This window comes from Sceloporus occidentalis, unplaced genomic scaffold (genome assembly GCF_023333645.1).
Source record: "Sceloporus occidentalis isolate IW3139 unplaced genomic scaffold, rSceOcc1.0.p SCAF_6, whole genome shotgun sequence".
Taxonomy (NCBI): domain Eukaryota; kingdom Metazoa; phylum Chordata; class Lepidosauria; order Squamata; family Phrynosomatidae; genus Sceloporus; species Sceloporus occidentalis.
This window is the reverse complement of record NW_028316986.1, coordinates 16,757,392-16,785,020: the sequence shown is the minus strand read 5'-3', so window position 1 is coordinate 16,785,020 and position 27,629 is coordinate 16,757,392. Positions and strand designations below refer to the sequence as shown.

General features: G+C 39.7%; 1 protein-coding gene across 29 annotated transcripts in view; it reads right to left on the bottom strand.

The window, feature by feature from the left end:
- Positions 1-27,629, bottom strand: part of NRXN1 (neurexin 1) — a 1,287,731-nt gene that overhangs the window by 1,111,414 nt on the left and 148,688 nt on the right. For 23 of the 29 annotated variants that reach the window (XM_089528929.1, XM_089528930.1, XM_089528947.1 and 20 more), the window contains exons 3-4: positions 17,647-17,664; positions 9,921-9,950 (exon numbers count right to left, since the gene is read on the bottom strand). The exons of 1 other annotated variant lie outside the window; for it this stretch is intronic. In XM_089528929.1, the coding sequence (XP_089385055.1) occupies positions 9,921-9,950; positions 17,647-17,664 (48 nt within the window). The remainder of the gene's footprint in view (positions 1-9,920; positions 9,951-17,646; positions 17,665-27,629) is intronic. 5 more of the 29 variants (XM_089528931.1, XM_089528941.1, XM_089528953.1 and 2 more) reach the window with 1 other exon arrangement.

Sequence of the window (27,629 nt, the reverse complement as noted above, 5' to 3'; positions counted from 1 at the left end):
ATAGAGCAATGAGGTATCATTCATGCAAAGTCTCCGTGCCTTGCAGGTACTGAATGCATAGTTACAAGATGTTCATTTCATGCAAGCCAAAAAATAAACATAACAAAAGACACACTAACACATTTCTTAAGCTACTCACACAGAGATGGGATTTGCCATTCTTGATGGGGCTTTGGATGCAAGGAGCTGGCTCCCATTGCCTAGCTCAAACTTCACCCCTTAAGCCTGCCCTCTTGGTACAGGCCCAACAACTGAGCTTCCAAACAAAAGAAGACCAAAGACCACATGCTCTTAGAGGCCTTTTTAAAGACCTCTGTTGGAAGGTTCTTGAAACTCCCGGTACTGCTCAACTGATTGGTCAGTTGGGCCTTAAGTCAGCTATGATGTAAGTTCTTATTAGCATGTACCTCCCCCCAGCTTAACCCTTTGTTGTCTGAGAGAAGTCCTCAAAAGACTGGTGGCCCAGTCATTACACAAGGTGAATGTGTTTTGCAAATTTGCACAGCACTTACCAGTTCTGATTATCAGTTCCACATATTATTCTGAGGAGCACAGTGATACAACCATGCTGCCTGGCCATGAGATGAAATATCATAATATATATTTCCAAAATTTGACTTAGCCAAACTGCATCATGTGTGCTGCAATATCCATTTTATCTGTATTTATTTATTGTTCCCAACACTGTGGCCATGTTGACAAAATCTGCATAACCTCCCCTTGGACTCTGTTTCTTGTATGTTTGTTCATCAGTTACACCAGGACTGCTCTCAGTTTCTGCACATTTAACAGGACCTCTGTCCACACAGCTGTGTGTGCATAAAAGATCCATGTGATCTTATGATGGTCAGTTATTTGGCCACCTGGGAAAATCTCAATCCTCTCTTCACTCAGATTCAGTGTATAATAAGCAGATGGAGTTAAGAGTTAGCAAGCTTTCCATGCCTTTACCTACTAATTGCTAGTTTGGATATTACTCTCTGGGGTTTAGGCACAGCACACACTTATGATAACTTCCTAATAGTTAGGGATTTTTTCCCATACCTCTCTCCATGCATCACTCAGACTTGGGGATATTTTTCTTGTCTTTCTATGTCCTCTGTTAAACCATGTATTTTATTATATATAATAATGTGTAAATAGAGCTACTTTAGACAAGGAAGATTCTCTGCTCTGCTTGATTCTGCTTGACTCTGTGTGTGCGTGTCCGTGTGTGTATGTGTGAGAGACAGAGAGAACAGTTGTTATTCAACTTCTGCCATGCCAATCTGATTACATTGCTTCCTTCCTAAGGTAAATTGAATATGATCTATTGCCTTTCTGAAAGCCTCACTTTTTGCAGACCAGGTTGGGTATCATGCAGTGGTCATGTACTATGAACTGTCATGATCACAAGCAAAGTGGGGATAGAAAGCATATTATATTGGAAAGCTCCCATATTGCCAGTGTTATGTTAACTACATAGCCCCTGAGAGTGAAGGAAAGGCTACTAAGCCACAAGAAATTTTCACCAAAATATTGCTGGCACATATTTTGCTATCCCATATGAGTGAACTGCAGTCATTCACTTCTGTGAAAACAAACAAATAAAATGATCTATTTTCCATATTAGAGCTGGAGGGGAGGGCCGTGCAGGGCAGGGTGAAGGTGCATGTTCCAGTGCAAAATTTGTTCCTTGCATCTAGTTACCTAAATCTCATTTAAGGAGAAGTTTTGCTCAACCCTTCATCTTGTTTTTGTTGTTTTGAGTTGTGTGTTGCTGTTTGTTTTGTTTTTAATCCCCATAAGACCTAATGTACTTGTAGTTTGGCCTTGTGATTGACAGCATTGCTATCTCGCTCAGATTTGATGGACTGGCTACATCTGCAGTGGCTCACATAGCAGCAACATTGCAACTGGGGAGAAATGGCCCTCATTCTTCCTTATTTAAAGATAAAGACCATTCTAGCTTTGTATTGGCCTATGAGGTTTGAGGCAATGATAAATTAAAGACTGATTGATTCCCACCCACCTCCATGAACCTACCAGCCTGGCAATTGAAGTCACTTCTTCAGACCACTGAAAGGATTTATCTAAATGATCCCTGCTAAAAGAGATAGGGATCATTAAGATAAATTCTTTCAGCAGTTTGTTTCTCTGCAACTAACTCTTCCCCCCAAGGGAGATCAGTTTGATACCTTCTTTATTTTCTTTCATTCTACAGAAAAATATGCTTTATTTAACTATTTTGGTGTGTGTTTAGTTTTGTCACATTCTCTGTTTTCCTTCTTCTTATTCACTGACTATTTCAGTTTGCTGCTAGGATTGATTTTAATTTAAGCAATTTATTTGAAATGTTATATCTGCAATTTAATGGTACACTGACATTTTTATCTGCTTTTCTTGTTATTGTAGTTAGATTTTAATGTTGTTTGAATGACTTGTTGTTGCCTCACATTGATTTTATTTATTGATATTAACATGTATAATCCAAAAAAGGAACCTCAAAGCAATATACAACACACAAAAGACATAATTAAAAACCAAGTAAAAACTACCCACATAGACAGTAAGATATTTGAAACAGTTGAGAAAATATAAGTGACACATGAGTCTGCAGCAAAACAAAGAAACTTTATGAATGCTACACAATTTGATGCAGGTTCAGGAAAATTAACCAATAGTGAAAGTTCGAACTCAACAATAAGCCATCTCTAAGGGGTTTGCTGGCAGAAATGCTCTTCTGCCAGCAGAACTCTCCCCCCCCCCCCCCAGTTAATCTCAGAGATCTTCCAAGAAAGCAATGAACTGGTAGAACTGCTGTGTTGGCTAGGATGTGCTGCAGAAGAGCCAAAAAGAGGGGGGGGGGGGGAGTAGACAAGAGATGGGAAACTAGAGGAGCTGAATTACACAAGATCCAAACCTCCATCAGCTCAGAACAGCCACAGTGACGATACAAACTTTGGAAAGGATGGTGATAGCCATAAATAATTGTCAACACCCCTGACCTGAAAGTTTGATTTAACACAGCTTCAGTTGGCCCAGTGTTGGCTCAGCTAGTCCTTGACCATATTGGCTGGTTAGAACTGCACTCTAAAACACATGGTTTTCCTAAATGATGAAATATTAATCAGTAAATAGCCTCTGAGACAACCTTGAATTTCCAAGTTCCAATATCCATGGTTGTGCCAGCTAGACCTGATAGGAGTTGAAGTCAAGGAACTTTTGGAAGACCACAAGCCATCCAACTTTGACCTAAGGTGCCTGCACTCCTGCAGTAATGTTTGGGTTAGAATCTACTAAATGTTGTGCCAGTGCAATGGTAGCACCTACTATAATGCTAAATTGGCTTTGCAGCCAAGGAAGGAGCACTTGAAAATGCTTCCTTTCATTTTTCCCTTCATTCCTTTCAACCCCATACATTTCATTTCCCATTCATTAGTGTCATGATAATGTTATTTCTTTTTCATTACTGTTTCATTCGTTTTTCATTTCTCACTCATCCAGTTTCCACACTGATTACCACAAAGACCTGATGTCTATATAATTTTGGCAGAACATTTGCAGGTGTTACACTATTCTCTGAAACCAAACTGATTGGACAAAGGACCCTTATTGTAGAATCAATAAAATAAGAGGTAATACATCCTCTAAGCTTCTCATTGTTGAAAGTTTCAGGTTTGGCATTTTCTTGTCAGTTGCAGAGCAACCCAAGAACTTTCTTCCTAAGGAATACTCCTTGGATGTAACAACAACTATCAAATCAATTTGCTAATCAATGAAGTGTAATACTTCTTGTCAGTTTCAAGAGATTTCATGTCAGCTTCTCCCTCCATAAGGAAAAAATTTACAGCGCTTTATAAATAAAGGTTAATAATAATAATGACAAATTGGAGAAATTTTTTTTGATGCACTGGTTTCTCAAATTCATTTTTATATTTGCATTTGTTCCTCATAGATATGAATACTGTGCATTTGTTTCATTATCCATTATTTTAGATGACAAAAATATAGTTGAAAATTTATCTCCCACAGATGTATTTTAAACTGCTATGGCAAAGCCCCAACATCAATGCTAAATGTTACAAACTTCAGTATCAAGCATGCAGGATGGTGTAAATTGAGTTAGCATAAAATCTATTCATGGATTTGCCTCACCTCCATAAATATTTTTAAGAACAATTTCACAGATACATCCAAACAGTAGCAACAAGTGGTAACTTGCATGTGTAAATTCCACCAGAACAGTCATTGTCATAGACAGAGCTTGTTCATGTTGCCTAACATCAGCTCAAACCATAAGTTGTGTAACCCATAGTAATCAAGTAATGAGAAGTAGAAATAGCAAACAACATACACATATGTCTGATTCAGCCTATTACTATGGAGAAAACCTGGCAGAAGAATGTTTTCAAGTGATAATAATATAATAAGTGAATCAAAATGTAACTGAAGGCCAAGAAGGTGATACTAAGTATATGGGAAACCATTCTTGGGCACTATCCACCAATGATGGTTAGTGGTATTAAATGAAAAGAGCTTTCAATCTGACACCCACCTTGTTCCTCTTTTGCTATACAACCATGTATGCTGCACATTAATATTCCCCATTTTTCCCTTCCATTCACAATCACAATTTGCAGGCAATATACACTGTCAATAATTCTCTGCATCACATACTCTCAAATCAAAAGAATGCACATAAGCAAGGGAGCAAAATGTCATAAAAATAGGCCAGCCAAACTGAAAATGACCCTGTTGGGCTATTTTAGCAGGACCGTGATTCATATCTTTATTTGCTACCAAATGGGAGCACTTCTCTGTGTAACTTCCAACCTGACATTTCCAGCAACTATACGCTTCAAATAATTAGTCTAACTAGATATCAGCACAAAAAACTGCCTCCCCTCTTTTCCCTATAGAAACCACATTAAATTTTCACAAGACCTGCTGCATGAGTAGTATGGTCAATAGAATGATATTACACTGGGAAAATACTGTTACATAATGTACTCAGTTGATGAGTTCAGTGGACCCTTGGCATCTATTGGGGTTTGGTTCCAGGACTCCCTGTGGATATTACAATCTATGGATGTGCACATCCCATTATATACAAAGGCATAGTAAAATGGTTGGCTTTATGTAAAATGGCAAAATTAAGGTTTGCTTTTTGGAATTCATATACTGTATGTTAAAAATATTTTCAACCTATGGATGGTTGCGTCTCTGGATAAACAATCCATGGATATAGAGGGTCGACTGTATAGGGATACAACCTTGTCTGAATGAAGCTCATTGGAATCCCACCAATTTTGACAAAATCTCAGCACTTATGCCAAACCCTCTTTATTGGGCATTTCCAACTAGAAGATGAATTTAGATAAGGGGGAATGAGGTTGTGCTTCTGGTCTTGATCCAAAACTGAATCCACCACTGACGCAGCCCATTAAGCACAGATATTTGCACTGGAGCAGCTATTTTCATTCTTGAATGTGCATAGGCACTCCATGCAATCTTGTGCAGGGGTCAGAGTTACATGGAGCAGCACCCCAACATATTCAGGTAAGGGCCAGCATGTGCCATGTCCTTTGATATTTCACATAAGAAAGACAAGTGACCAAATGTCACCAGACTATGTTCAAGATGGCATGATGAGGAATACAAAAGGTAGGAAAGGCTTCAACATTTTGCAGTTGCCTGAGCCTACTGGGAAGGGCAAGGTTTTGTCCTCTTCTCTGCAAGTCCCCTATGCTGGGTTAACTGCATGCAAACTATTTTTGTACTTTGAACTCAGTTTTCAGCAATGGACGTAAGCTAAAGAAAAAATAGGAAAAGTAGGAGGAGAAATTGGGACATTCTAAAATTAGTTGCAAAAGTAAATGGAGGATTAATCAGGAATGTCTTTGCCAAACTGGGAAAGTTTGAAGGCATGAGGCACTCCTTTACAGACTTCTACATTAGACATAAAGGGTGCGTGGTCAGTAGTATGTATGATACCAGTGTGACGGGGCCATCAAACTCCTCCATGTCAGTGTAGGCCTTCTACACAAAGATCCTGTGAAGAGGTCTTAATTTTTTTCCCATCTATATCAAAAAAATCTGAGTGGGCAACTGCTGACAATGGCGCTTTACAGAGCGCCCAAAAAGGTTGCTCTGCCGGCACCCATGATTGCTGCACCAGGGAACCGCAGTGGACAAACCGTGCAGTTCCCCGGCGCAGCACAAAGAACCCAGAAAAAGTGGGTTCTTTTTGCGGTGCGGAAATGATGCCGCAAGGCGCCAATGGCGCACTGCGGCGTCATTTCCACACCACAACATGCGGACGCTAAGCATCCACAACATCAAAATGGTGGTGCCCATGTGTATAGGTCACCGCCATTTTGTACTTTTGGTGCATGTGTGGAACGCGCCAATGTCTTACAATTTGTACAATTGGGAGCCCTGGTGGCACAGTGGTTAATTGGTGGTACTGCAATTGGTGGTACTGCCACAACATTGAGAGCTCAATTCCAGACAGGGCTCCATGGTCCACTCAGCCTTGCATCCTTCCATAGGTTGGTAAAATGAATACCCAGCTTGTTGCGGGCAACTGGCTTATACATTGTAAACCCCTTAAGGAGTGCTAGTTCACTGATAAGTGGTGTAGAAATGTACTTGCTATTGCTACAAAGCAAGGAACATAATACATGAAATATATGTTTTTTGATTGGCAAGGTTATTTCTAAGGGACTGTTGGGGGGGATGGAGTGTGAACCAAGAATAGAGATGCAAGTATTTCTCTTTTTGGTTGTTATCATAACTGTTGCAGAAATAGTGACTTTCAACAACTCTTATCGCACTTTATATGTCAAAATTAATATCCCACTCTCATTCTAAACCTATTATCACAGACACTCAATGGGGATATGCAGCTACTATTTTAACTTTTCTGTCACTGATATTTCAAGATACTAAAGTAACATAATAATCTTAAAAGCTTTATAATAGGAACTAGTTGTGGGAAAGAGGTAAACATATGAGAGATATGGTGGATCCATTTCACACCTTGTGTGGAATTGCAGGACTATTGTTACTTGGGAAAGAGCAAATTAAGCCTGTAAACCCTGTGTTTGTATTCCTGAAGAGATCCTTCAGGGAGTAAATGTACAGCTTAAACTTGTGCGTTATGTTTTAATATGTACATTACCATAATCAGCTGGTGCTTTGAATTTTTCCATCAAAAGACATTTCTGAATGTGTTTACATGATAAATCACCACTTTACTTGAAAGTGCTGTCATTTTACATGTGGATTGTATCCAAAGTAAATAAGCAAACATCTAAAATTCACTGTTCATTAGGATCCAGAAAGCAAAAAGCACCATGATCGAGCTTCCCTACAGAATAAAACACTTGAAATAAGAAATCTGAAATTAGTGATTAGCTATTCATAATACACCTAGTGATATGCAACGTGAAGTAGGGAGGAACTGAAAATTCCATGCCAATGAAATTAAATAGACAACAATAATTTTCTTTCTAACAAGGATGGGCTTTTCCTTCTTTTTTTCCCACCATTTGGGCATGTTAATCCAGAAAGGAAGACCTTTAAGTCCTGCTGATTTCAACAGTGCTTCATTTTCCCATTCAAACCAATAGGATAAAAGTGATTAGGCCAGATTATACGTTTCAACGATTCTGCTGTGTGAAATTAGTTTGAGACTTACCAAGGCAGCAAGGAGATTCCTGGGCTGATTTGGTCTTGCGCCAAAGGTAATATTCACATACACATAATCTTAAGGCACAAACCAAACAACCACAAAATAGTTTTTTGTGGGTTTTTCGGGCTATGTGGCCATGTTCCAGAAAAGTTTCTTCCTGATGTTTCGCCAGCATCTGTGGCTGGCATCTTCTCTGAAGATGCCAGCCACAGATGCTGGCAAGACGTCAGGAAGAAACTTTTCTGGAACATGGCCACATAGCCCAAAAAACCCACAAAAAACTATGGATGCCAGCCATGAAAGCCTTCAACCACAAGATAAACACTTTTTAAAGCAGAAGCCCCCACCCACACACACTCTTCTGGTTCTCCTATCTCCTTTTTCCCACTCATGTTTTGGGCAACACAGAAAGCTAACAACGTACCAGGAAAAGTCACAGACAAAAGTGTGGTTGAGCTCTTGTAGCAGTATTCAGCTCTAGCTGTACTCAGACTTACACATCACTGCAGATGCCCCTGGATCAAGCTTCTCCAGACTGTCACTATCTGGTGGCATTCTGCTCGAGGCTGCCTCTGACAGATTCATTTTACATTTTGCAGGACACTGAGAATAGAATCCATACCTCGGAAAGGTGGCTTGAGGTCATCTTCACTTCTCCAATACCTGCCTTCGATCGTTCTTCCATGTTGTTCCCTTAATCATGGAAAAGTTTCCTAATGGCCCAGTGTCCTCTCTGCCCCCTTTCCCTTCTGAATCTCTTTACACCATACATTTAAATCTGTAAAGCCATTCCCAGAGCATATAACAGAGTTACCTCATCAGAGGTGCCAGTTGCTACCGGTTAACACTTGCTTTACACTTCCACCAAATCCTTTTCTTTTCTTTTGTCACTCTTACATGCATAGTTGATAATTTGTAAGGCCATTGGCAAAGGAATGTGCCACCTATACATTCTGTGCCATATCTAGCACAACAGTGGTGCAACAAAACATTACATAAAATAGCTATAATTATTGCTATACAAGGCATTCAACTTTCCTTTAACTATTTGGAAGAACAACTTTCAGTCAGAAAGCATGGAAGGAAGAATCTTCATTGCTTTCATTTTTGTTGTTGTTCCTTACCTTAAGTTCCATGAAATATTTTACTATATAAAAAAGTACCTACCTCCCATGACCACAATGTGTCAGTACTAAATATATATATATATATATTTGCATCACTCAGACTACAGGTGGCATTCAACAGAAAAGAAGGGAAGGTAGGAAGGAAGGAAGGAAGAAAATAATGTAATACCTTTACTTTTACCTATGGATTTGATGAAATGGTTCCATGAAGAAAGCATTGCCAGACAAAAGAGAGAAGAAAGAAGAGAAACAATAGTGAGAATCGTGTGTGTAAATGTGAATGTCATCACAATCCAAAATATGAGAAGAGACAAAGCATGAAACATGGAAGACAAATGGAGATGCAATTGGGATTGCATTGTAATAATGGCTGCTTTCCAGTCTTCAGGGCCATGCAGTAACACATAGAAGAAACTCATGCTTCATTTTCAAATGAGTGACATAAAACTGACAGGAAGACCAAGGTGGAAGGGGTTACACAGGGTGATGGGGGAACATCACTAAATTCATTGGATTGCAAAATGTGTTCTTAGCATTCCAGAAGCCAAGAGCAAGTGCTTTCTGCATTTTCCAAACAGCCATGCATTAGTGCCAAGCAGGAGTCTTCTTTTTCTTTTTCTGGGTACAAACTCAAGTTTCTGGATACAAATCTATCTGAGGAGTGCATTTTAGTTTTGTTCATGAACATGTTTAAACATATAAACGTTTCCCAGTCAGATTCTTAGCTCGATCACCTCCATTCCCCTTTTAAATGTTATGGTATTACAAAGTAGGATAGAGGAGAGAGTTGAAATCGGGAACAAAAGATCTTGGGAGCAAATCAAACAAAACCAGCATTACATAGATAGAGCTATTCATATATTATATATATTATATATATGTATATATCTAGAGAGAAAGATACACATGACAACAACAAAAGGAAAGAAAGAAAAGGAAAATATGACTAAGATCATGTGCTTATTAGCAGCCCAAGACAGCTCACAAGCATTTGGCCATCATTTGCTGTGATGGATTTCGAAGCAACTACAGAAAAAAAGAAAAAACAAAACAAAAGGAAAACAAAAGAAAAAAAAAACAATGGAAGCAGAGTGGAAAAGGAGCAGAACCCATACCTTGGTCGCCCATCATCAAGTGCGCCAGACCTTAAAGGGAAACAAGAGCACAGTCAGCAATGAACAAGGGTGCATGGGAAGGTGGTATTGTCACAGTGACATTTTTTCTTTTTTCTTTTATTTTTTGCAACAGGCATATGTCTCCTGTGAGATGTTTTCATTACACTGGAAAATTAAAACAGCATTTTTCAACCACTGGTTGGAATGCTTTTGGAGGTGGGAGTGGGGCAGAAGGGCAGTTGGGCTGCTATTTTAACACAGAGTAATGCTGCACTGTCCAATTTCTTTTCTAAATAATAAAGTTGGACTGAAGACAAAAATAATAATACAAAGAAAATGATTTCAAGGTCAATGAATTCCCAGACTGTTTTGATCTTAATCTTGTAAAAAACTTTGATTGTATCATTTCCCTATGAGGACATTTTGTCCTCTAACTGCCAAGTAATTTCATCCTCCCATCCTCTTAATTCTTAATTCCTATAATTCTGTCAACAACCTGAAGAATGGGCTGGGTCTGATCTTTTTCCCCTCATTGAAAATGAGCGTTTCAAATAATTAAATAAAAGATTTCCTCTGTCACATTGAAATGATAATGCAAGGGATGTCTCCTTCTTTGTGTGAAATGTTCCAGCAGAATAAAGTATGTTCCTAGGTATACAATGTATTAGGCATCCAGCAGACAGAAGCATGTAACAATATAAATTGTAACTCAGAAAGAAAACATACAACATCGTGGTATTAAGTACCTTCTCCAGTTTAACATGCTTGGCACTTTAAGTACATTGGGTTTCTTAATTAAGGTTTCCTTTTTCAGATTGTAGAGACCTGCAACTGAAATTATTCTATGCATAGCAACTTCACAAAACCATTAAAAATAATCCATGAAATAAAAGCAAGAGAAGTGATGCAATTTCCTCTAAAATACATCTGAGATATTTCTTCTTATGTCCTCTTAAGTAGATCTTTAATATGACTTTAGGAGCAAATAGTAATGGCAATTAACTTTAGGGGAAAAATCCCTGAGGACATCATTTAGAAACAAAACAAAAAGCATACTTCCTTTCTTCTGTGAGGGAGGAAGTGCAATATTTCCCATTTTTGTTTTAATATTGGTTCACACAAGCAAGGTGTGCAATTAAATATGTTAAATTTCATTGAAGATAAGAATCTGAAAGGATACCATGAGATTTATAATCCACATGGAAAATCAGGCACATACATAAGACATATAACAAGGGTCCCTGAGGAAGAAGAATTTCAAATGCAGAGAACTCATACTTGAAACTCATAGCTTCATCTTATCAAATGTTTGAAAACAGAAGGATTTAAATGATATAGCAAGTGTTCATTACATAAAGTACTCATTTTATGGCATGCACGAACAATCCAATGTTGGCCTCCTTTTCAGTTAGTGTCATATCTTGCATGTTTTATTTAACTATTCATCCTGTACTCTGTGCTTAATGGTAAGTTCAATTTTTACAGTTGGCCCTTGGTATCTGCAGGGAATCTGTTCAGCCCCCTCTCCCCCCGATAGATACCCAAATTCGTGGATGGTCAAGTTCCGTTGTCCCCAATGGCAGTGCATGCATGCAGCTGCGCCACCATTAGGGACAGCAAAACTTCAATGGCAGTGTGTGCACATGGCTGCACCATTAGGAACAGCTCCCATTGTTCCCAATGGTGGCACAGCCACATTAGGGACAACTGGACTTAATGGTGGTGTGGCCACATGCATGTGCTGTCATTGAAGTTCTGTCCCCATTGGGAAAAATGTGGGCTTGTGTCTGCAGATGCTTGAATCCGCGAATGGCAAGTCCATGGATACCAAGGGCTGAAGAGATAAGATGGAATTCACCTCCATGTACATACTTGAAAGTAAGTTTCACTGCATCTTGTGGAACTTACCACAGTGTAATGATGTTTTAAGAACTGCAGCTCAATCCTAAGCATATTTACTCACAAAGATGTCCCATCAAGCTCAGTGGAGCTTATCTGCCCAATTCAACCTAGCATTGAGGCCTTTTGAGATATCGTATTTATCAGTTTCTTTGCTATGAAGACTTAAAACTGTCTTTAGGATCAAAAACTATATATATAGTGGCCCTTCCCATCTGTGTGTGTTTGGTTCCAGGGGGCCCTGTGGATGGGTAAAAACACGGAAGCTCAAGCCCATATTAGTCAATGGGCAACAAAATGTGCACACCTGTGTAAGCATGTCCATGGGTGCATGCTGCCGCTGCCTAATATAGGACAAGGTGGTCCATGGCTAGCCTACCAATATGGTGAGCCCTCTGTGCAAGGGTCTCTAAGCCAGAGGGTCCTTGTGAAATCAGACCTCCTAAGGGGGACTTCTGTCTCTTTACTCAGAAGAAGACCACAAAATTATGTGGACCCTATGTTACTCTTCCAGGGACCACAGGCTCTCTCCCTAAAGCAACTCACAGTACACTTGTCTTTTAAAAGTGACCTTAATTGTAGCTAAGGAGATTCTGTAAATGGTACTTAATATTAATTTGTGGCTTTTGATTCAATTCAATCCCAGGCTTTATTGCATTTAGCCAAAAGCCATTACAATTTAGCAGACAGTTCATGCATTTCAAAAAGTCCATACGGTGGCAAGAACTAGAACATTACTGGAGTCAAAAAAATTGTTACTTCAGTGTTGTTCATTACTTTGAAAACACAAGCTAAGACACCCTTCAAAAATAAAACAAAATTGATAACAAACAAAATAATTGCTCTTGTTCATTGGATTAAAATAAAGAAATACAATAAAGTAAAGAAAAGATTTTAATAAAGGCTCAAATGAACTGTATTGCCTTAAATGCAGTAGTTATGTTGATTCAAAATCTCCTATGCATATAAGCAACACAAGCACCACCAGCCATTTTTTATCTACTAAGTAGATAGAACAGTAACACTGTGACCTGCATATCGTCCCATGAGAATGTATTCTTATATATATATGTTTTATCTAGTCTTATGATAACTTATGTTTTATATACTGCTGGCTAATTAAATTTTCTTTTTGTATTGAATTAGTAGTCTGATGGTCATATGCAGGAAATGTTCTAAATAAGTAAATTTAGGAAACATCTGGATTAAATCTTGGTTTATTTCTGTAGAACAATTTTGTTTCAGTATGCCACATCCCCTCATCATGACTGAGGCTCTAATGCACTGAGTGGAAGAAGGCAGAAAGCAAGAAATTGTTCCAGCAACATTAGGAATGATGTGCCATTGGAGAATGTCTTGGCAACATAATTCCTGATAATGGCAGAGTCTGCCAGTAGCCTGATCTTGTTAACCACCCTATCTGCATGTACAGATGCTAAAACTCAATTGTATGGAATACACATTTTTTCCCCTAGTTTGGGTTCAGAATTGCACCACAACTTAACTATGCCCTTTTGATCCAAGAAGTAAAACTGTTTAAATGTCCTACATGCAGTTTGCAGACCATCAAGCCAAAGGTAGCCCATTAAACATATATTATGGTCCAGGAAAGACTTAAATCCAAACACACTCATTTGTGCAGTCCCATGATGGAAGCACAAATTAAATATGTAACCAAGCTTATGCTGGGCTTCCATACGTGCTTGAATGGGTCACAATTTATCCACCAAATTAAATATTTATCCTTAATCAAAGTGTGAAAAGTAGAGCCCTGGTACTATAAGTGGTCCTAAGGTTGCTTTTGTGGAGTATGACATAAATCCAATGACTAGCCATAGATAAGGTAGATTCAGTGAATCACTGAGATTTGTACAAGTGTTGTTTCCCCAGTTGACAGTTGGTTCAGTAATACTTCTCTAGCTGAGATTAGCAAGTGGATTAAGGTCGATGACTTCTCTGACTTTGTTGGGTGACCCTTTGATTGTCAGCAAAAGGAGGATGAATTACTTCTCCTGTAAGACTCTGGGAATGGTAACCGAGGGGCTTGACAGACTGCCCTGAAAGGGCAGGCTGGAGGTGCCTTTTTTTACTCCTAAGGGACACTGCAGCAGCCAAACCATGCAACCCCCCTCTGTACCAAATGTCATGAGTGCACTACTGGTGCACTGTTGCCTGTCGATGATGCAAGTGTGGTGCTGCAACATGCAGACACTGCACCGTGCTTGCGTCATCATGACAACCCCTATGTGGACGAGGCCATGCCATGATGGCGCCGCCCTACACGATAGGGCTTGGGAGCGTGCGGTCGCTCCACAATCCCGAGCCCCAGACTGCTGCTGAAATCTCTCCCTTTGCTGCTTAACATAGAAAAATACCCCCCCCCCTAAAAACAAACAAGCATTGGGTATCTTTTCAATTTCAATATTGTTCCTTTTGGGAATAAATTCCCAGAGAGTTTTACAAAACCAAAATTGGCTACCAGAGCCATCAAAGTGGCTCATTCCTACCCTAAAGTCTAACATCAGAGCAAAAAAGGAATTGTGCAAATGAGTCCAGACAGGCTGATGTGTGCAGAATTGTGCATTAGTACTTTGAACTGATTTGGGGTGCAAATCATCATACATTGTTTTTCATCATGTGCCTCCAGCTCATTGGTCAATACAGTGCGCTCGTGCCATGCACGGACACATTTTACATGGCTTCCAGCTTACATGAAGCTGCGCGGGGAGGAAAACAATGGTGCGTGCATCTATGGCACTCACACGCCGTGCCGCCACATGCATGCGCCTCATTTCCTATGGGGCTCGAGCATAGGTGGATTTTCCCTTACGCGGGAGGATCTGGAAGGGATCCCCCGAGTAAAGGGAGGGCCTACTGTGGTAGGTTATGCCTGATTTTTTTTAAATCTCCTCATGCCCCAAAGGGCCAATTCAGTTAAGAAAATTCTTTCTTAATAAAGGCAGTTCTTAGTTATTCTTAATTAAAGTGCCTTCATGGAGTGCAGTGAAAGCACAGTGATACAGGTCACCTGAAATGCTGATTCACAGCACACTTTATTGCACTTTTGGAAGGCATTTCTTTTTATTAAATAATTGGCAGAGTTTTGTGCAAACAGCCACGTCTTCCTACAGAACACATTTGAATATGAACCACAATAACAAAAACTCTGAATGGAAATGTAACTACCCCCCCCCCTCACAAAACCCTCCTAGAAATCCCGAAATCTAAAACAGGCTTGCATAACTAACGAAACTTCAAGCATAAATGCCACCTTCACAACATGTTTGGTGCTCCACTGGAAGACATAAACAACATCCTGGTATTGTTGGCTGCCTGGGAATGTAGGCTGATAAAGACCTACATTCAGAGTTACTTTTGTGGCTGCAACAGGAATTTTCCCTCATCCCTTCCTTCTCCCACCTTCTGTGCCACCAAAATACCTACTCTGGAGTAGAGATGAAAAGATACTCATAATTATTCATTCCCAGGTGTTGTTGGTTTTTTTTAATGGTTTTCTGATGGTGAAAAACCCCTCCCTGGGGTTTTGAATATTTGTTCCTGGTATTCAGCGTTCCAAATGGTTGTGCAGATTTTATTCTGCAGAGGAAAATTTTGTGCAGAAAAAATATATTGTTAGGTGCAAAGGGAATGAGTTTTCTACACTCAAAATATTGTTTTTCACTGCAGAATAATTGCTGCACAATACTTTGGGAGTATCAAATATGAAGATAATATACGAGAGGAGTATTCCTTTCCTTGTGCAGTGGGGAGGAATCTACTTTATTTGTCCTCACAGGAGAGGATGAAATAGTTGGGGATTTCCATCCTTACTCTGGAGCAGTGATTCCCAAACTTTGGTCCTTTGGGTGTTTTGACTTCAGCTCCCAGGAGCCCCAATAAGCTTGGACAACAGTCAGGATTTCTGGTAGCTAAAGTCCAAAAACATCCAGAGGATGAAAGTTTGGAAAGCAGTGCTCTGGTAGGATTTTGTTGTGTGCCTTCAAGACGCCTAAAGTGAACCTATCACGTGGCTTACTTGGCAATATTTGTTCAGAGGTGTGCCTTTGCCTTTCTCTAACTTGCCCAAGGTCACTCAGTGGGTTTCCATGGCTCAGTGGGGATTTAAACCCTGGCCCAGAGTCACAATCTAATGCCCAAACCACCATACCATGCTGGAGGACTGGTCAGCCAAGTTCAGCAGTTTTTTAAGACATGGAGTGGGGGGAGGTACAAGACGAAAGGGGAACTACCTTCCTCTCAGTACCACAAACAGAAACAGTTAGAACAGCAGGAAAATCCCACTTGATCCTGGGCAAATTGCTTTCAACTTGGTGGTTCACAAACTGGGAAAGCCTAGTCTAAAATTCTCAGCAAATTTCCATAAAAATCTGGGTTATCAAGAAAGTACCTACAACCTGTGTTTGCCAAGATATGTTACAAAACCCATACACACTTCAACAAATAAAGATTATACTTACCAATATTCAGGCTTGGCCATATTACGTTAGTTTTCTATCCTTTACATAGCTTACTTAAGGAGATTTATTATATAGTATGCAACTTTTCCTTCTTGCATTTTGACAGAGGAGTTGACTAAATGTATAAGGGAATATGGGCCAAATTGGGTGTATTTTTAGGCCACATGGAATTATGATTAGGTTTGTAACATTAAAGAGAAAGAATCTGTTAATGCTCCTGAGATCTAAGGCATGTCAACTCTCTTACATGAAACTGATAAAGATGATATTCAGTGCTAATTGGTTAATGAACAACAACTGAACAGTCCCCTGAACCTCCTAAAATGTAGGGGTGTTTGTTAATTAATTTGGAATTTCTTCCACCACTTTCTTGATGGATCACTCTTTCTGCCTCTCCTCTTCCCCATATAGTTTAATAAAACAGAACGAACTTCTTTCTGTAACAGGTAGATGCTGCTATAAGAGACCCCTAACCATAGTATCATGATGCAACTCCCTGACAATGGCTACAAGGCCAGAGAAGCATTCTGTGGTGTTCAGCTATTTTATTCTTTTCACTTCCATCAAAAACCCTATAAACCAGGAAGCTCCTCAAAATAAATGCACAAAAAGGATGGCATACAGTCAGCAGTCTGTCCATGCCACAGTTGGAACTGGACTGTGTGTTCTCCAGCATGGCTTGTTCTTAAAAATTAAAAGAATAACAAAACAGTTTTAGAGATAAGAGTGATAGTGATATTGATATTACAAGGTGCTTTGTAATTTCAGTAGACCACTAAACCATTTAAAATATAGCATGAGAAGTATCTTTAAGGAAAATTAAGTTTAAACTCTTCTGGACACCATACAAGCCCTTAAGCACATCTGGAGGAGCTTACTGGATTGTTGCCATAGTTTGCAACTTGGCATAATAGCCCTTAGTAGGTCTGCATTATTTAAAAAGGTGAATCATTAGCTTGTTTCACAAGACTGCCAGCTTCACATGTCAAACACAGCAAGTAAATCAGACCAACAAACTGATAAGATTGCACAGCAGAAATATGTATATTTGAGATTCTTCTATTTCTCTTTGTGTTTGTGGGTCATCATTACTGCAATAAAGATGACCATTAGAAATGGCTTCTGCTCTCCTTGATGAAACCAAGAGAGTCTTCTGATTATAACAAATTATTTCAAAGCACATGGTTATGTTAAAACATCAACATTCCCATAAGGAAAGAAGAAAATCAACTTACCATTTTAATGACAAGATGTACCCTTATAAACATTAACCAGGAGGCAAAACACTAAACAAAAGGGATAGGAAGGGGAAGAAAAGAGCTTAGGGAAATAAGGTAGAAAGCACCCACCTTCCACATAGTTGTCTTCTGAAAGCACATAACAAGGAGGGAGAGAAAAGGGAAAAAACATTCATTAAGCAGCATGCAGACTGGAACTTGCCTTTGCATGTGAGCACCATGCAAGGCACAAACACCACATGCATGTGATCCATTGCTAGTATTCAAAAGGGAGCAGGTAGGGGAGACCAAAAGCATAGGGAAGCAGTGTTTGTTCTGTTAAAATGGGGGGGGGGGGTCCTGATTTTATTCAATATATGAAACAGAAAGAAAGTGCAAGGGATTCTGTTTGCTAAATGGGCCTGTGAGATAACTAAAAGTCATCCATCACAGGTTCCTGGGTTAGTAAATGATTTCAGGCAGTGCCGTGGGTGCGTCAAGTGGGTAATTTCTTAAAGGAAGAACAAAAACCAAGAGAAAGACAGATATGCTGAGAGTCAAGCTTGGATGGAAGGAATACCCTCTGGGTTAGAACCCCTTCCCCTTAAATCCCACATAGGTGAGAGGTTGATTGGGACCAGCCAGTGGAAAAAGGAGTAGAAAAAAATCTATGGTAGAAAAAGCTCTTGTTTCAAACAGTCTCATTTACTCAAATTATATCTGACCCTTGAAAATAGGTTTATCCTCTGTAAAGCATACCCACAAATATACTAAACTACACCAAACAGACTCTAAACCCAACTGAATCTTTTAAAAGAGTCAGATGTACCAGATATCACTTTTTTGAAACATTTATTTTCATGTCATGAATTTGTATGGGGCAAGTTTACCTGCAAATTAAAGATGCAGAAGGCAATCTAGCTTTAAAAAGAAAAAGAAAAGAAAAAAATAGCAAACCCCCTCCCCAATTTCTTTTCTGAGTTTTGCAAACCCCTATCTAGCTCAAATTAGGTAGTATGCTGGTATAGCTGCTCTACAAGCTCATTTTGGTTTTGTACTGATGTAGAGGCCATGACATTCGCCCACCTCCACCTCAGCCATGAGAATTGTACCCTGATGAGGATGCTGAGAATTCTCTGCTACGGATGTCTTAGCATACCTTCAAAGAACTACTATAGATGCTGATCCCTATGAAAAGGAAATTGGGGTCAAATCAGTTTGCACCTCTCACAAAGATATGCCACGTAAGTTGCTTTCATGCTTTAGTGCTTTCTTAAAGTGGAGCTGCCACTGCAATGACCAGGTGGAGAGAAGGACAATTGAAGGCAACTGTTTCATAACACTGCAGAAGATGTAGGTTCAACAGGTCACACAGCTTGTCATATAGGTGAAAAAGTCCCACTTATTCACATCTATTAAAAATCTAGGTCTTCAGGTGTGAGTAGATTCTTTCAAACTTGATCCCTGGTGTCACCTGTCCTCTATCAGCAGGCACCAGTCCAGGGGATTATCTAGTGCCAGTAGCTGCTGGTTGTAAACTACCATTGTTGTTTTTTGCATAATGTTTTTGATACAGCAACACAAATCTTTACTCAGTTCATTCTTGAACATGAGAAGGGGGGGACCCTCAAAAATGTCTTCTTGTCTTTTTAAAAGTATTTATGTAATTTTAGATTGTTTTTCATATTTGAAGATTTTTTTGCAAAAAAAATGAAAATTGTATTATTTTGCTTTTTGATAAAATATACAACACTGGTACAATACACACACACACACACACACACACACTACATTTTTTTTTGCATTGAAAAAGCAACATTATTTTTTTCTGCAGAAATGCCAGTTTTTTTGTTTTAATTACTGCTTCTGGTGACAAAAAAAAAGCATTCTTCACTTATGTGATACAGTAAAAAAAAAAAAAAAAAAATCTCATGACAACTCATTTTTTGTTTCCCAAATGGGGTAAATCTTGATCTTTGAAGACACCCATTTTCATTAAAGTTGAGAAAATGTATGGATATTCTTTCCCTTACCCTGAATTACAGTTGCACCAAGGCTATTGCATACCTCTCTGTTAACTGTGTGGCATAAAGGACCCATCAAACCCAGAGGGCCTTTCTCAGACCCCCACCGCTGCTAAAGGACACTGAATATTAGTGCCAGGATTCATGGAATCTCATAGTTTCTCTGACCCTTTCTTTATCTTATTGGTTGGGCAACATGCAGTGTGGTTTATATGTGTCCCCAAGGACATTTTTGCCACCCCATATCCACCTGGTTTTTGGAAGTTTTGTTTTACTTGAAATACCAACCCTCTAGAGCCAATGGTGCTGCTGTTTGGTGCCTGGAGAGCTCTTTTTCAATATCTGGTTCACTTCCTGGTTTGACAGCTTCTCTTGAGCCTCAGACAGTCCAAGGGCTACCAATAATTTTGCAAAATTGACCAATGCCTTTTAGAGGGGATTGGGCAGCTCAGTTTATTTTAAAGTTTAAAATGGTGGTGGTTTGGGGGGGGGGCATCTATTCACCTGACCTTCCTTGAGGTCAGATGAGCAGAGTGCATGACTCAGACAGTTGCTCACCTCTCCTTTCCATTTTTTCTTTCATGATGGAGGTTTTGTTTTTATCATTTGCCTGTTACACAAAAACATCAGCATCTGGAACGTTTCCTGTATATGCTGGATGCAGCTGTTAGAAACTAAGATGTTCTCTATAAATATCATAAAATAATTGGAAGCACTGTTGCCTTCTAATTTCTCTCTCTCTCTCCCTCTCTCTCCATATATTTGTTGATGGCTGTAATTCAAGTAAACAGGACAGCCTGGATCCTTTGTAACAAGACTGTGAAGATCATTAGCACAAATGAGCAACAATTACAGAATGAAGCCTAATTATATTAACTAACCACATAATCTGACATTTCACACCAATGGTAACCATTTCACCCCCATTCAAAATCAGTAATGATTTATGTAGATTTATGACTTAAAATAATTTGGACTTATTACAAAGATGGGGAGATAACTCACCAATCCTGTAGAATTTCCCCATGGACATACTAAGTGATTAGATTAGAACTATGCCAAGTGACGTGGTCTGAAGGGCATGGAGTTAGACACTTAAACCTGAACAAACTGGCTGCAACCAAGAGTTGCATCATTCATACACACTTTCTTGGGTGTTTCCCTTTCAGAAATAACCATTGCTGAAACCCATCAAGCTTATTTGGGGGCAAAGCAAATTCTCAAGAAAACAGCAGAAGTGCTCCTGAGGTAGTTTCTCTTATAACCACCTATACAAGAAAACTATGTGGCAACTTTGGAACATCTGATGGAAGAAGCTGGTCTCAAATTAACTTGCTTGATAGCTTGCTGCTTATCCAGTCCCAGGCAGGAACAAATACAGAAGGCAGAACACAACCGTGAATGATGCATGGCTTGGTGTGTGCCAGAGAGCAGTCCTTCAATATAAATGTGTGTCAATTGCTGTCACAAAGATCTCACTGAGAATCATATCAAACTTCCTGAGCTCCATAGATGCAACAAAAGTGGGATTATTAAAATGTAAATGTATATATTATTCTGTCATCAATCCATTTTGGAAACTGTTTACAGTTAGTTGGGGGTCAACAGATCAAAGCTGAATTCTGAAAGAACACTGATATGATATCAGCATGAATCTCAAGTTTCTGGAAGCTTGCTGATTGCCAGAATGGTGGCTTGGCTTCATAGACTTGCTTGGGATTATTTACATTTGGCCATATAATCATATTCCAGTATTGTTTATATTCTATGAAAAGAAGCAGTCAGCTAATATTTGGTGATGTTTGTTAAGTTGTGTTAGTCCCAGAAAGCAGGTTCCAAGGGCAACTTCAGAGCTGGGTTACTCAATCAAAGCCTAGGCAGGTATAAAAGGGGACTTTGAATTATTTTCTTGGTCTCTATTAAATATTTAAATAATTTAGTCTCTTATTCCTGAGTACATAAGACACTTAAAACAAAATCATTTTGTGGATTAAAATCTTTGAATCCATTTTTGAGTCTGTTGCACTGGCTTTCTACAAACTGCTCTACTTGCAAGAACCGTTTCCAGATTCAAAGTCACAGAGAAGGTAATATGAACAATTTTGAAACTGACTGTCCTAACCTGAGAACATCTGTTCATTCACAGGAATGATGCTACAAAGACTCTGTTCTCTTTAGAGATAAGAAACTACACACATGCAATAGAAGAGTGAAACATGAGCTTTGTTCATGTGTCGGTTTGACCTGTTTGTGTAACTGAAACCTCTGAAACTGAAAATACTACTGCTGTGAAATAAAATTTGTTCATCAGAAGCATTGCTGAAAGTAAAGTGGACAGAAAGCAGTTCTGTTTTTCTGTGGATCCTTTGGCCAAAGATTATGTATTATATCTTCCTATCCAAGTTCAGGGCTCAATCAAGCTCCATATCCTCCTCAGGGGATATAGTGGGGTTATTGTCTTACTCCAACCCAATAAATCAACAAAGAGGCAAGGACAGAGGCACTGGGTGTGAAGTTTTTAGAGCTATCTTGCAGCTTCTTCTAAAATGCTATCCAAACCATGACAGTTACTACGTCCAATGTATACTATATACTCCCTTGTATTTTGACATTGGACCCTGAGAGAGACTTTAGATTTGAAGTATTATTTTGGCATATCTGTTAGAATGTTTTTTTATCTCTTATTTATTGAACTGTTTTTATGCTGAATCTAGTGTTGAGGGCTCCTTTCAAGAGGCAAAATAAAAGATGATTGACATATGAATAATATGTTGATTTCCATATTTGAAATTGCATGTGGTCATACCCATAAGCAGCATGGGAACAGAATGCGATGCAAATACTTATTTTCTGTACTTGGATGTTTCCTCCCACTCCACCCTGAAGAACCCTCATCTGATCTGGAATTCTAAAAATGTACTAATACTTACAATCTCTTGAATAATTTAGAAATACAGAAGAAATAATTCCTTATAATGAGTCTCCTAGTGGTGCCTAGTGGCTTCTGTGTCTGGTCTGATTCTTTAAAGGAGCTATCTGAAATAGATTCAGAACACTGAATAGTTACTCTACGCAACCATTTACCCATCTAGATCAATATTGTCTGCACTAATTGACAGAAGCTGCCCAGAGTTTCAGACAGGAGATCTTTCCAGTTGTATTGGCAGATGTCAGAGACTGAATCTAGGATCTTTTGCATGATAAGACTGCTTCACCATTGAACTTTACCTCTGCTTATGATTTATAAAAAAAGGGGGGTGGGTGGGAATTATGGCTATTTATAGGCTAAAAATAAATCATAGTCTAAAAGCAAATGCGAAATGTAAAAGTTGCCTATGACCTACATTTAACACACACCTGAGCAAAAACATAATACAGTATTAGATATTATTTCCAGTTCTTGTTCAGCTGTATGTTAAATGGTGGTCATAGGCTCACCTGCCAATTTTTATGGCTTAAGTTTGATTTAAGGCTACAATCTGAAGCAAAATTGTGAGTATGCATGGTTAGAATGAGGCTGCAAAATATCCCCTCTCCATATGTGGGTACATATTCAGACACTTCATTAGACTATGGATGGTACATGATATTTTATTTGATGCCTGTTGTTTTACCTTTTTATTGTAAGGTCTGGTAAGAATATGGGGCTAGATCCAACATTGGTGTGCAGAAAAGGTCGAATCCAGCAGATCTAGCAGGAGACAATATCTGTCTCCATGCAGCCTCTTCCCAGTAAGAAAAACCAGTAAGAGAGCTGTTTTCCATGAGTTCTAGAGAATTATAGAAATGTGGAGAGGGACTAAAAAGAAGGGAAGGAGAGTAATGCAATGTTGGAGTTAGTCCATGACGAGAAACACATCCATGTATCTGGATAGCAAATTAGCTAAATTCCATAGAAAAGATGGATGTGACCCATTCTAATTTTTCTTGTACACTGTACACTGAACATTCTCAATGAATACAATCTTTTGTTTTGAAGAAATATGGTATGTCTTTCCAAAACTAGAAGATTGGTTTATTATGGTTCCTCTAGATACGTATATTATAAATGCCATAAATGAATATAAGACTGTCTTCACTATACAGTGGACCCTTGTTATAGGCTGGAGTTTGGTTCCAAGATTCCCCGTGGATAAAAAAATCTGTGGATGCTCAAGTCCCATTAAATATAATGACATAGCAAAATGGTGCCCCTTATAAAAAAATTGAAAATCAAGGTTTGATATTTGAAAATTATAAATTTTTTTGAACATTTTCAAACCATGGATCCAGATGGAGCGATCAGGCAGACCCAGCAACATCAGGGACAGCCTGAAGGAAGAGGCCCCTCCCTCCTTAACTGTCATCTCGGCCTCAGAGGGAGCGATCAGGCAGACCCAGCAACATCAGGGACTGTCTGAAGGAGGAGGCTCCTCCCTCTTGTAACTGTCATCTTGCCCTCAGAGGGAGCGATCAGGCAGACCCAGCAACATCAGGGACTGCCTGAAGGAAGAGACCCCTCCCTCCTTAACTGTCATCTTGGCCTCAGAGGGAGCGATCAGGCAAACCCAGCAACATCAGGGACTGCCTGAAGGAAGAGGCCCCACCCTCCTTAACTGTCATCTTGGCCTCAGAGGGAGCGATCAGGCAGACCCAGCAACATCAGAGACTGCCTGAGGGAAGAGGCTCCTCCCTCTTGTAACTGTCATCTTGGCCTCAGAGGGAGTGATCAGGCAGACCCAGCAACATCAGGGACTGCCTGAGGGAAGAGGCTCCTCCCTCTTGTAACTGTCATCTTGGCCTCAGAGGGAGCGATCAGGCAGACCCAGCAACATAAGGGACTGCCTGAGGGAAGAGGCTCCTCCCTCTTGTAACTGTCATCTTGGCCTCTGATTATGACACTGACACTGATTATGTCTGGGAGTGGAAAGGTAGAGTTCACCAGAAGCAGAGCACTGCTTTGCCCATTGCCAGCTCCCTGGCCTCAGCTGGAAAGGAGGACCAGCTGCTGGCCTCAGTTAAACATTGTACAGAGAGGTGTGGCAAGGAGGCCAATAAAAGATCACTGAATAGCTTGGAGATGGGAGAGTTGGAAAGTAGAAGCTGCATGACAGGAAAAGGAGTGGTTGGGGGAAAACGATCAGCAGTTGGACAGAAACCTTTCTTGACTGCTCTGATCTGGGAGCCCAGAGAGACCTGGAAAGAGCTAGGGATGAACCCTTCTTTGAATGGGCAAGCCAGACCAAGTGGCCAGTTAAATTGTGGACTTGAGTAGCAGATGTGATGCACCCTTTGGGCAAATATATTATTTACTGGTTTGTTGTTTTGCTTGCTCCTTGAGCCTCTAACATTTGAGCCTCCTTGAGCCTCTAGCACATGCAACCTGTCCCTGCTTGGGCTCCTCATCCTGGAACTACTGGCCAGATTATCCTACCAAGGCCTGTATGCCAAAGCCACTTACTGAAGTTTGTGTTGTAGCCTTTTTCTTTGGCCGAGGACTCTTTGAACTTAAAATAAAGACCTTGCTTCATCCCTGAGGGGCTCTGGGTGTACTTGGGAAGTCATACAAGTGGAGGTTTTGATATACCTCTTCTCATAGTAGCTGCAGTCTCCATGACAATGGGCTACAGTAGAATCATAGAGCTGGAAGAGACTTCAAGGGCCATCAGGTCCAACCCTCTGCCATGCAGAAATACACAATTAAAGCATCTCCAACGGATGACCATCCAGCCTCTGTTTAAAAACCTCCAAAGAAGGAGACTCCACCACACTCTGAGACAGCATATTCCACTGCTGAATAGCTCTTACTATCAGGAAGTTCTTTCTAATGTTGGGATGGAATCTCTTTTCCTGTAGTTTCAATCCATTAGGTGACTCCTATTCTCTGGAGTAGCAGAAAACAAACTTGCTCCATCTTCAGTATGACATCCTTCCAGATATTTAAACATGTCTCTTAACCTTTTCTTCTGAGGCTAAACATACCCATCTCCCTAAGCCACTTGTCATAGGGCATGGTTTCCAGATGTTTAACCATTTGGGCATCCTCCTCTGGACACACTCCAGTTTGTCAACATCCTTTTTGAATTGTGGTGTCCAGAGCTAGACACAAAATTCCAGGTGAGGCCTGCCCAAAGCAGAATACAATGGTACTATTGCTTCCCTTGATCTAGACACTATGCTTGTATTGATGCAGACTAGAATCACATTGGGTTTTTAAGCTGCCATGTCACATTGTTGACTAATGTTTAACTTGTGAGCTATAGGACTTCTAGACCCCTTCCACATGTACTGTTGTCAAATCAGATGTCCCCCATCCTGTATCTGTGCATTTCATTTTTTTCTGCCAAAGTATAGTACCTTACAGTTCTCCCTGCTGGTATTTATTTCCAGCTTTCTAATCAATTAATGTTGTTGGAATAAGCTTTCAGGATAAAGTAAAGGGGGAAAAAAGTCAAACATTTATCCCAATCTAGTAAACAGACCAAACTTGATTTACAGAGGCAGCTACCTTTACAGTTGCTGCCAATATTTTGTCTCAAATACCTCAAATGTTATTTGGGTGGCCCTCCCATGGAGAAAGCATCTGATCAGTTCTGAAGAGAGCAAAAACAATATCAATAAAGCAATGAAGTTTTCTCAGAGGTCACTGCTGTGGGAGTTTTAATAATGCAGCCTACACAATATGGTAAAAATGGAGGCACCCTTTGGCTACAATTCAACACCTTCTCATCATAGCATAAATATTCACATGCAGAGAGATGCTGCACCAAAACCACATCACCTCCACACAGAAGACCAATATGGCACAGTGTATGTGAATGTTGTACAATGTGTGTTGTACAATGTGTGATGAGTAACTGCAACATGCAGTTCTTAACTATGATGTACAATGTTGCTGTATGCAAAATTCCCCTTCCACCACTATCCACCCAATATGTCTGTTGCTCTTTGGTGAAGAATTCACTCAGAATGAACAGGGCTACTTATATATGTGTACCTTCCTAAGAGAATGCCAGCCAATGTGTGTTATTCATACCCTTTCAAAAAGAAAGAAATGTAGGCTAAGTTCTAAAATTAATATATGTCTTTCATTTCCCCCATAAATATTCAGGTAGCCAGAAGATTCTTCCAATGATGCTAAAGATGACAGGGTGAAGGTACAAGAAACAAAACAACTTATTATTTGCACTGTCCAAATGAGGATGCAAGATTATATGAAACATGGAGAATGTGTCTGAATTAAGCACCATGCATAGCCGTACACTGTAGTTTCTCTGTAGGTTATATATAGTTCTGAAGGAGGGAAATGAGGACACAGTTGTTCTTCAGCTCACCCACCATTTCCAGGTGTAGTTGCAGCTGTGAATCCCCGCAAAAGGCAAATAAAACTCCCACTGCTATAGTAGAAAGGAGGTACAATTAGGCCATGTGCCACCACCACCACCACCACCACAGATCAGGTTCATTTCTCGTGTTAGAGTGATACAAACTGCCCAGAAAGTCCTCAAATCTTTTGCATTGTTTCCTAGCTCAAATCAGTCTGTAAAGTTCAGATTCCCTTGCCATCTGCTACGTCTTTATATGATTTTGTTTTGTTTCTTTAAAGGAAGATGGAAGAGTCAGTCTATTTCCAGTCCATGTCAGCTTCACATGTATTCACCCATGTATGTATTCTTCCTTTTTACAGATCAATCTGAATTCTTTCCCCAAACTGCATGATAATTCAAATTTATAAAGAAAAAACTTCCCACATTTTCAATGCATTTAGATACAAATCGTATTTTGGTAATAGATAAAAGAAAAAAACGCATAAGAAATGTGTTATAAAATTCAAACTTTTAGTAATAACCAAAGGGATAGAAGTGTTCTAGTGTCTATTACGATTATTGCACAGTGAATTCCCAACCAGTTGTCTTGCGCAGCTTTTCAAAAATGGAATCCTGTTTTTGAAAAGCTTGTCAAGAAGCCTGGGTTACATCCAGACGGCATATTGCCTGGCCATGCAGCAGTGCGGTTGGATCCTTCTTTGAATTTTAGACCCCGGGTTTATCCTGGCAGGACTTCACTGTGCAATAATCTCCTGTGTTTATTCAGGAAGCACAAACTCTATTG